Genomic DNA, 12,159 nt, shown 5'->3' on the forward strand with positions numbered 1-12,159 from the left:
CCTGTCCATATCCTCTCTTTTACAATTAAGTGTTCAAATCAAATCAAACCAAACTTATATGGCATCGTGGTAAAAAGCTGGACCCAGCTCAAATCGGACAAGCTGAACAAGTAAAATAACATGATAAATTCAGATGAAAGCTGGGTTCATACTTTCCGGACTAACTATTTTCACAGCAATTTTGAAGCAGTTCCAAAGAAGTGCTTTAAAATGCAACAAAAAATTTGAAACACAACACTATTCCCAATGCCATGTTGAATAGATTCAAATTCAACGTCAAATTAACAGTACCAAACTTATCTTATAGCTTTCTGGATTATTCTACTCTCAGTCTCCCCATTTTAATCATCCTAAAAAAATGTGAAGTAAAGCACAGAGCATTCTAACTTTTGTGTATCTCAATGAGTCGGTGTTCTAATGTACAACAACATAAATACCCGGAAGACCATGGTCGCCATCTGAACATGCTTCGATACAACCTTCAGACATGTAAAGTACGCATCATTCTAACCTTTGTGTATATCTCAATGACACAGTGTTCTGAAGTGCTACAATATAAATACCCGGAGGACCATGGTCGCCATCTAAACGAGTTTCAATACTACCCTCACACATAAGCACTTCTTCTGCCATCTAATAATTACTCTAAGGTGCTGAATTCAAATTGATCCTAACAGAAAATACAGCACAAAATTTTTGAAACTAACATAAAACACAGCAAAGTAGTAGAGCAAGACCTACAGGTCAGTAACCTAATAAAGAGGAATGTAAGATAATGTAGGTTGAAGGTTCTCTCATAATGAAACCCTATAATGATTTTGAACTCTCAACCTAAATATGACAGTTAGCAAAATCCTTTACATGCTCTATAATCATCGGAAAAAAAAACCACTGTGCAATCAGGAGATTTTGGTTCGCACAAGCTTATAGGGATTACAATGTTGAAAACTGTCCAACCTCCAACCCTAGGTTAAACTTTAACACCATGAACTACTCTAAAGCCCCAAAAAACAACCTAAATACAAAAATCCACATTATAAACACTGCAATAAATTCGAGCTCTATTTCAAGTATTCCTCCAACCACTCATCATTCACCTAAAGCAATATAAAGACTAAACGGTTATTTTGGTTGCTAAATATGCGAGGCACTATCTGCTACTATCGTTGTAAAATGTTTAGTAATCGCAAAAACACCTTCAAATGTGTCTTTTGTAAGTAATGTTATGGACAAATTAACTCACAAGACATTCCAAAACCAAATTAACTCACGAAAGATATATTCGAGTATAATACAGACGAACGAAAGACACTATAGTCCTAAAATATTTTGAAATTACAAAAACATCTTCAAGTATGTCTTTTGTAAGTAACTTCTGTGGACAAAGAGTAACAGAAGCCATTCCAGAAAAAAAAACTAACTAAGGAAAGACGCATGTATATCTGCATAATTTTGATCAGTTTTGAGACTATTATCACCCATGAAGCACGGACACTGGAATCACAACACCGACAGTGACACGTCTATACCGATAATAATTTGAAAAACTAAATAGAGAAAAGATCATTAACAGGAACAACACCTTTTACCTTTTTTTTTCAAAGATGTGGTGCTCCAGAGATTATCACAACATCTCACCCATTTAAGAACCAAAGTGACAGAATAAAAACAACAATAAATTGAACCCAGAAATTAACACTGGAATGCCTTATTAACATTCAAACAAAAAAGATCATTAACAAATAATAACAAGCGAGTCAACAATCTCTTTTCAACAAGCATGTGATGTGCAGAAATTGGAGAAAACTAAACATGATTAACCAAGCATCAAAAAGAATTCAAATTTCCAGTTATACCCTTATTATAACACCAAACCTTAATTTTTCGTCTTTAACCTAAGAGCTTCCGATCCGAATTCATCTCTATTCAGACGATTCGTTCTCAGCTATGGCATCTTCGATCTTGAGACGTTCTAGGGCTTTTTCATGGGCCCACGTTTCAATGGTCAAATCAGGCTTGGCGTTAAGGCCAACACCGAGGATCACGATGGTGAGGAAACTAGTGATGTAGCAAGGGAGTTCCCAATCTTCCCATTTGCGAGACTCACCTGGAGCAAGAGGTGTTCTGTTGAAGAGGTAGCCCTTGGGTCTTTCTTCGTGGCCGGGGCTTGTCCATCGGCTTGCACCGGTGCCGGAGCCACCGCGGATTCGGAGAGAGGAGAGGAGACGCTGACGCAGCATGGTGGAGGGGATTGGAATGTTTGTTGGATCCCTCTTTGTGTTAGGGGAAGGGAGTGAGAGAGAGAGAGAGTGAGACCTGGCTTAACAGAAACAATAGAAATTGGCTGAATGAGAGTGTGTGGGCTTTATAAGGCTTTGGAGGTGTTTGGGCCTTTGTGTGCTGTTGGTGTTGATATATGCACTCCTACATAACTCAAAATCAAAAATATGTGATTTTAATTTTTTACACTTTTATTTTTATTATATTTTCAACTTATTTGAATTCAATATAAACTCACTCCACACAAAAAAAAAAATTATTAAGTTTTTGTAGTGAATAGAATTTTCTCAAAAACTCTTTTTAAAATTTTTTAATTTGTTATATTTTATTTTTTGAATTCCTATTGAAAATTTTAATATTAATTTTTTGTATATGTTTTTTATTTAAATTATATTTTTTAAAATATATATATATATATATATATATATATATATATATTTTTATCTTTTTACAAATATGAAGATGATTTTATCGTGCGATAAAGGTTATTCACTTTTAATTATTATTTTTTTATTATAAAATTAAGAGTATGTTTGGATCAAAGAAAAGGGATGAAATTGAATGGGCTGGAATGAAGTCATGCTCTATTGTTTGGCTTTAAAAATATTAGGGGATTTCTTAATGCACCTTATATATTTCTTAGGCGTCATGCAAAATTTCTAAAATGCCCTTAATTTCTGGAGATGCATCTCCGGACGCACCAAATACATTCAACACAGACCATTCTGAGTGGTGCCTTATAAGTTGGGCTTTTTAAATTTCGGAGATGCATCTCCGGTATATTTCCGTATATGCATTTCTAGAACGTCTGCAAACCAGAACCAGAAGCATACAACAAAAACATGTAATTTGACAAAATAAAATTAACATTCATAACATAAAATAAGCATTACATAGATGATTTTAACATAAAATGCAACGTTGCACTTTAATATCCAGGTGGACGCTTAAACATCTTAAGAAAATCTTCGACCGGTCTTGGAATCGTTGCTTTCAACCCGAGCGGAATTTTTGTTTAGAAATGGAAAAATGTATCTCACATAGTATTTACATCTGCATTCGTCTTGAGCTCAAAGTTGCAAAACTCAATCTTCCATCTGTTGTCAATCGACGGTGAATAATACTCGAGCTTCACAATTTTTCGATTGTCTCCGTAAGGTAGGAGATAATGGATTTCGGCTGCAATATATGCAAGAGATGTGTACTTTGTGAGCTTAAAGTTTTGCCCGGGAGTTTCGTTAGAGTATGAGGCATTTGCGACATATCAATTGATATTTATTTGTGACATTTGAGATATTTTCAATTTATGTGAAATAAGGAATAATGGCACCTTAATTTATAGAATTTGTAGACAATTGTGGACCATTCAAAACTTATCATGCATCTTACGGAGATATATCTTTGGTTCCGCACCTTATTATCTTGTTCTGGAGATGCATCTACAAAACCTCTCCTAAACAAGTTTGAAAACTGAACCTTTGAAACAAAACCTTTTTTACAAAAAGAACAAATATTTTCCTGGGGAAGACCAAAATTGCATTAATGAAAAAATGTTTAATATTACACTTTATTTATATTGAGACACAATTACATACACTTATTTGTCCGGCTAAACAGGAAATTAAAACAAATCGAAACATATGTCGCCTGCTAAATATATGGGTGGTACCCCATTTGACTTTTGTTAATTCGAACTCATGCATCCTTTTCAAAAAATGATTCGGCCAAGTCTCAGCTTTTGTTTTTGAATGAGCCATCCACTCTGGTGATATAAGTGGTATAGGGCATCCCAGTTTCAAGTAAACTTGAGTAAAATGTTATGATTTTGAAAGCCACCCACCCAATACACATAATCCGATCATTTGGATTTTGAGGTGGGGCGGTACGCAATGGGAAAAAGGTTTCTGAAAAACCGTATCATGTAAGATCAATACACATCATATCATACATGCATGTTATAAGCTGGCCCATTTTAGGTAAGCGCATTCATTTTTCCTCCGGTTTTAGTCCACTAAGGAAAGGAACAAGAGACTCATAAACTTTATTGAAGTGTTCTTTCTTTCCGTATAGCTGTGTGTACGAATCTTTATAAGTCATTAACTCTTGGATAAGTTTATGGCGGACAAGTTTATGATTATATTCTCCTTTATCGAGTAAAGCTGAAACAACTCGATATCCATAATTACCATCCCCCTCAACATTGATAATCTTCTCGATGTATTTGTGAATAAAAACGGGCACCTCGTTAATGAATGGATTTTTTTTGTGGAGGCGGTGTAGGAGGTGGTTTGCTAATGCGAGCTCCTTTAACAACACTTTTTTAAGATTTTGGAGTTGGTGAGTCAGGAAAAACTTTATCAACATGTTCAAAATATGAAGGAGACTATGTATTAGAATTGTCATTCGATGTAGGCTTGGTTTTCTTCGGAGCACCTTTTGTTTTTACTGGTTGAGAAGATGGTTTCAAGTCGGTGGTTTCTGGATAGGAAATCTTCCGGATAGTCATTCGGTATGGATTGGTGCCCAATACTATACACTTGCTTGATATTTGATATTTTTGGGTCTTTCCCATTTCAATGTTGCAAGTATATTTTTCGGTTGAACCAAATTCAATGTAATGAGGGCAATGCATTCCTTCTCTTCTGAAATGAGTCGATACACACTAGGATGGCCTGCTAATTTTTCACACAAACCATGGTTATGCAAACCACATATGACATTAAATCTCCAAGTTTTGTTTGCCAACATGTAACCACAGACCTTAAATGGAAACTCATATTTTCTTGAATCGGTGTCGTCTCTTTTAAAATTTCAGAGAGGAGTTTTATATTTCCCGCTTGTTTCGCACGTCATTGTCACAAAAGCGCGTCTTTTATCCGAACCATTATTGGACCTTCTGATAATCACACAAAATCCAACCTTGGAGGGCTCCATATGAATCCATTGAAACATTTGATCACGAGATTCAAACTCTTGCTCGATTTTAAATTGGTTACCAACATCTACCGCTTTCACAACACCATTTTGGACATTCGGGGAAACAACTTGTTTGGGGAAAATAGTTGGGTGCACCATATCTACTGAAAACAATTACAACATAACAGTTTATAAGCGTAAGTGCTTGAAACAAAATTGGAAAAGAAACACATACTACTTCCAAAAATTCATTCCGGAAAAGTTCATACTTGTTTCGGAGATACATTTTCGAACAAAATGCACGTTTTTTCAGACAAAGAACATGATTAATATGAGCAGTGCAATGTGAAATAAAAGGATATTTATCTGAAATTCTAACTTATTTTTCTCCATTTGATATGATGAACCACAAGATAGGAGATTTAGAATGAAAAGTGGATTTAGAATGGAGGGGTTTTGGTGAGGATTTGTAGAGGAAAAAAGCAATGGCAACAATGATTGTGTGATCATGCATTTGTGTTTTTTTATCAAATTATTCTAAAAATACATATCCGAAAATATCTGACATGCAAAAGTGACATAATATTTTAAAATCCCGCTTAATCTTCCAAAGATACATCTTCGAAAAGTCTGCTGAACTGATCAATTATGAATATATTTCTTAAAATATACCGGAGATGCATCTCCGGAATTTAAAAAATACAACTTATAGGATGTCACTCATAATGACATGTGTTGAGTGTGTATTTTATGCATCCGGAGATGTATCTTTGAAAACTTGAGATATTTTAGAAATTTAACGTGGTGTGTAAGAAACATATATAATGTATTAAGAAATTCCCAAAAATTAATGGAATGGGATGGAACCCGTTTCATCCAATACCCCTATTTTAGCTCATTTTCCATTCCACCCAAGTATCCAATGGAATAGAATAAACTAATAACACAATTCCAATTTTGTCCAAAATTTAATTTCACTAACCATATGAATATTTCTGAAGTAAAAGGTAAAAATAGAATAAAAAATTAAAAATATCATTAATACATAATAATAAATAAATAAATATCGATAATAGATAATTATAATCAATGTAATCACCATACTTAAGATAGTCTGGTGTCGATAATACACAATAATAAATAAATGAATTTAGTGCTCAAGAATAATGTCGATAATATAAATAAAATTAATTAAGATAATTAAGTTAAAGGTTAACCAAGAGATCATTCTTATATTTGAAATAAAAGTTTAAATATGAGATTGTTCCATTCGGGAAGCAAAATTGTTGGTGTAAATTTTTATATGGTTATGCATATCTCTAGTGCGGATGCACGGGTGGATCTATAAGGTTAGCACTCCAACGCGCAAGTCGGTGAGTAATTGAAAAGGGATAGAGTGAATTATGATCAAAATTGTACTTTAGACTACACGCGTTGTGACTTATATACGATGGATGGTAGTTAGGCCTATTTTACATTGAGCCTATGGCCGACCTAGAACAGTTTTTCCTAAGGCTTGTCATGGTATGGCATATGGGAAACCTTTGAAGAAACTGTGTCAGGCTCTTTACGTCAGGATCTTCGTGTCAAGAGCGGAACATATTTGGGGGAACAAGGCCATTAAATGTCAGTCTCATCATTGAAATGTTTCATATGATTTCCTTACTGTAACAACCTGTATAATATATATAGAATAATATCATACAAGTGTTGTTATTTGGTATTGACACAATCATAAGTTCCTATTGACATCATTATATACACATGTCCAACTAAAACATAAATGGCACATGTCATACAATAAAGCCTAAAAATAAAAATCTAAGAATTATGTACAATATCTTCATTGTACACAACTCTATAGCGGAAGATCACGATAATCGCCGTCCCTTGAAACATCAGTAGATAGCTTCTCTTGAATTCAACCTCCAAAGAATACCTGAAAAATAACAATAATAATGGGATGAGATAATAATCTCAGTGAGTTCTCCTATCTTATGGGCTAACTCGGCTCTACATGGCTTCCTAATCAAATCCTAACTCGAGTCTTCATCTCTCGTTACTTATGTATCATGCACACGAGATAACTAAGCCTCAAGTATCTAAGGGATATTCTCAATGTATAAAAACATGTCACTTGAGTGCATCCGCTCAACAAATCACTATTCGGATTCACGAAACATCAATCCCCGAACGGACTTACGTCTAAGACAAGTCTGATTCATGCATGCTCGTATGATTCGACTTTAGCGGTGGATATCGGGTCATCTATGAGTTCCAAACTCATTTCAAGCGACTGTCATCCGTATGGGACTCTAACCCACTTAGGGTATCTTTCACCGTATGAGACTCTAACCCACTTAGGTGTCCACCTTTCCCCCATGTCCGCCATGGTTGGGGCTTAAATCCAATTGAGGCATGAATCATTGGTGCCACATCCCCACTTACCGCTTTACCTAAGCCTTTGAAGTGATATGTGCACCACCAAAACTAATTCTGAATACGTGATTAATTCATAATAATAAATAGGACTTTTGGAGCAACGCTCCTCACCAAAATAGGACTTTTGGAATAAAATTTCCTCACCAAAATATCAAACAAATCTCATGATATCATATAAATTCTCATGGCATCATAACATGATTCATTCTCATACATAAATCACACATGTTCCATAAAAAGCATGTTAATGTATCGTTCTGTGACTACTTGTTCGTTGTACACACCACAATACGATTACGTCCAACCATCACTATCTAAATCATTTCATAACTTAAGTTATCTTTCTAAGTCATTTACCTAATATCCTCCTAGGTTTACCTCACTCATAAGTTTTAGTCATTTTATTGTGTAACCAATACAATCAACCAATCATAAGCTCTTAATAATTCATGCACACACACAACCAACAACATGTATAGCATACATTGAAGTCCACAAGATGACATAACATGCTACAAGGTCCATAGGCAAGGTTATCACTCAACCCGTCGCAATCTAACTCATTAATCGATCATTCAAACCTAGTCGGAATTCTAGGTTAAAACATACACAAACTTATATAAATCGACCGATTAATGTTAATATAATGCATACACATCATGGTATAAGTTATAATGCATCCATGGTGGTTTAGAAACATGAAATAAGTGGCTTATGGCAAAACAAGGCTAAACCAATCGATTGCATTTGGAGCCAATTGATTGCATGACGTTTCTGTAACGTATTTTTCACAAAATTGACAGGACCAATCGATTGGTCTGCCATGTCAATCGATTGACATCAGTAAAACTGTTTTTTCTTCACAGAAACATGAACCAATAAATTGGCTCTACAACTTTTCTGCAACCAATCGATTGACACCTGCATAAACTCCGAAAATACCTCCTATAAACTCATCCTTTGACATTCTTAATCACTCTAAATCATGGCAAGACATGTACAAGCACAAACTCATATGAATCAACAACATAATCCACACAACATAGCATCTATTCATATAGACAACATGAAAGATCACAAACAACATACAACAACAATAACAACAACATGGCACCAACGTATAGCATCCAAGGGAAGTTTGAGCACAACAATTACATCATAGATTCACACAAATCTTAACTACCAAAACATAGATTATTTCCCCCCAAAAGCTAAATCTATCTAAGAACTCACCTTGAAGGCGAAGATGATGAAATAGAGATGAAGTTGGTGATGATGATGATGATGATGAAAATGAGATGACGGGGGTGATGATGAAGATGACACCATCTTCCCATTCCTCCATGAGTTTCTTCTTCTTCTTCCCATTCCTTCTCTTCCTCTTTATCCCTTCCTCTCTCTTCTTATTTCCTTTATTTCTCCCTTTCTCATAACTCTCTTCCTCTCCTACCTACTCTTTCTTTCTATCCCTCATTCATATCCACTTCTTCTTTATTTTTAATCACCCACATACATATATACATATATATATATATATATATATATATATATATATATATATATATATTAATGTTACCAAAAATGTCCTCTCTTGTACTTATTAATATTGGTTTGTCTCTTTTATTAATAATGAACTCTCTTCAGAGTTCACAGATTACTCTATTAGTCTCAACTGACAACATTTAGAGCACATATGAGCTCTAATTGTTCCAACTGACAAAAGATAGAGTACATAGGAACTCAATTGGTTTCAACTGACAACTAATTGAGCATTTTAAGGGAATATGATATATTACATTCTCCCCCCCTAATATTGAAATTCGCCCCCAAATTTCCTCCAGTCCACCAGTAAACTCTTCTTGTATCACCGCCCTAGGTCAACACTTGACTTCTCTTTGATTCAAACCTCAGACATATTTATTCTTTCGACTTATCTTCCTTGGTAACTTCTTTATCGTGTGAACTCTCAATACTTCATGGTTTTAACCATCTCCTCATTCCAATATTGGATTAACGTTTAAACTTGCTCCCACTTAATTGATCTGATATACTGCTCTACATCAGTTGGTCGCTTTCCTTCCGGAAATCACGACTTCCCTTCCTTGCACTAAGTTACATAAAACATAATTACGACATCTTATCTTGAATTGGTTAATCAATTCTCATTAATTTTTCATAAGAAAACTTATTGATTCCTTGACCGCACACAATATTAACTACTCTTCTCTTATTATTCTTTCAACAAATGCGACAAACTTTGTAATCCATCTATTGATAATCTCATAAATTTCACTTGATATGATACCATATGTTGTAAGCCTCTACTCGCACTGTTTCACTTCTCTCGTACTACTCCAATAAGATAACATCATTAGCACGATCTTGTCTTACTCCCATTCTTATGAGTAACTATATCTCTGATCCTTATAATCTTGATTGATCTCTTTCATTTATCACCTTCTACTGCGCTACTCTGATTCCAACAATGGAACACCTGGGATTCTTAGGTACCATTTGTTAGCTAACAGTCTACATAGAAGACCACGCCTATCCTCTAGAGTGTCCACCACCTAAAACAGTACTAGGACCTCATTGACATTCATTAGTAGAATAAACTTCTTGCTGACACACAAAAGTTTAGAATATGACCAACACCCTCCATAAGATAGATATGTAGGAGCCACGTGATTACAACCATAAAGGTGCACGACATTCAGATTTATCCTGTGCTCGAATGAACTTATCCAAATTAGTTTCACAATACCTGATTCTTGTTACTATATTCCATATCACATCCTCTTATAGGTTCTGAATAATTTAAGGTTTCTGCTGACACAGGATCTCGAACAATAGCAAAATAACACCATCAAGGAACTTCAGGTCATTGATGAGAAGCCACTTATAAGAAACCTTAAGCAAACTAGACTGTAATTGTAAGTTTCCATACTAGTCTCGGTTTCACACCATGCTTCACACTTTTAGAAATAACATTGCACTTCTTATCTAGAACCCTTCATCTTAACGTCCCGGTCCATCTTCAATAATCTTAGCCCATGCTCTTACTAATATACAACTTGAGTTACATGGTTAACTTCAGGAATATTTGATTCCCGTTCCTCCTCAGAAGTATAACTCATGAATCCTTCCAATAAGGTAGAGTATCGTTGTCTACAAAATACTAGTCTCCTGGGGGTCCACATCTGGAGCCATGAATCCAAGAAATTATTGAATGCCATATTCCGACTAACCAATTTACACCTTAGTAACGCATATGTAAATACATAACTAACCTCCTCCAGATCACCACTCGGTCTTCCAGCTCCATTCCTTATAGTTATTCATAGTCATAACAGTGGTACTTTCAAGACTTACTTAAACTAAGCATGGTTCACCAGGTGGGTTCCCCAAACATTTGAATTTCATGATATCTCTACAGATGACCAACTATGCCCTACACCTTCAAAAATCCCAATTTCAAAACTACTGATCTGACTTGTGGTGACTTGTAACTCCATCCTTGATTTGTACATCCATAACGATACACTTATGAGATTTAGGATACCCTTAGCTCCAACAAGGTGGGAGTGTTTATACTTTGTGATCAACCAACCAAACACTCCCCAAGAAGATAAATAACAACCAGATTTTCAATAAGCCAATATTACTCTTGCCATTCAAATAAAATGTACTTAAGATGAACCTTAATATTACGACATACTCATTAACTTGGATTCTCTTCCATACCGTTATCTATTGAACAATTTATCACACAGAAGCCACTCATCTAGATGACCTGCAACTAACAAACCTTATCTCCTTCTTATGAGTCCATACGACATAGTTTATTTCACGTTCCACACTTAGCTCCATATTCAAGCTTGGTTTGTCCTTCGTTGTCTAACATAAAATCAATTTCTCGAAACACAATACTCATTACTCATCAAAGTGTGTATTACTTCGCATGTATCTCAAGACAAGGAATCCATTACACATACTTGTGACCATAATGCCGCCATCAAATACTTCTCTTAATACCTAGGTTTAACTTTTTCCACTACACTCCTTCCTCTAAAAATTTCAACATGTGAACGATCATCAACCATATACCCATATCTTAGCCTCAATAAAATCCTTATGACTCCATAGTCTCCTTATCTGAAGTGCATTCCATTATAGTAGTTGTAATGCAAGATTTACACTGCTCTCAAACTCTATATTTTCTTTCTATCTAAGGTAATCCTCTCAACTCCAATTACATAACCATTCTACTAGAATTCCTTAAATCCAACTTACTTACTCTTCTACTCAACCAGATCTCCTACAACCAAAACTCACCGAAGCTTCCATTATTATATAATGTGTGTTCTCTCTCTCCAACACAAACTCTTATAATTGATCCTTAGATAATTCAACATTCCATAATGGTTTCTTACTAACATTGAACCTCTGACGAGCTATCCTGAATCTGACCTTCCTTCTAAGACTGAATATACTTGATTTATCTTCTAGCCTCCATTTGGT

General features: G+C 35.1%; 1 protein-coding gene across 1 annotated transcript; it reads right to left on the bottom strand.

The window, feature by feature from the left end:
• Nucleotides 1-1,692: 1,692 nt before the first annotated feature.
• Nucleotides 1,693-2,339, bottom strand: LOC127091563 (uncharacterized). Its single transcript, XM_051030231.1, has one exon. The coding sequence runs from the start codon at nt 2,238-2,240 to the stop codon at nt 1,923-1,925; it is 318 nt and encodes a 105-aa protein (XP_050886188.1). The 5' UTR covers nt 2,241-2,339; the 3' UTR covers nt 1,693-1,922.
• Between the last annotated feature and the right edge of the window lie 9,820 nt (nt 2,340-12,159).

The sequence above is a fragment of the Lathyrus oleraceus genome, chromosome 6 (genome assembly GCF_024323335.1).
Source record: "Lathyrus oleraceus cultivar Zhongwan6 chromosome 6, CAAS_Psat_ZW6_1.0, whole genome shotgun sequence".
Lineage (NCBI taxonomy): Eukaryota > Viridiplantae > Streptophyta > Magnoliopsida > Fabales > Fabaceae > Lathyrus > Lathyrus oleraceus.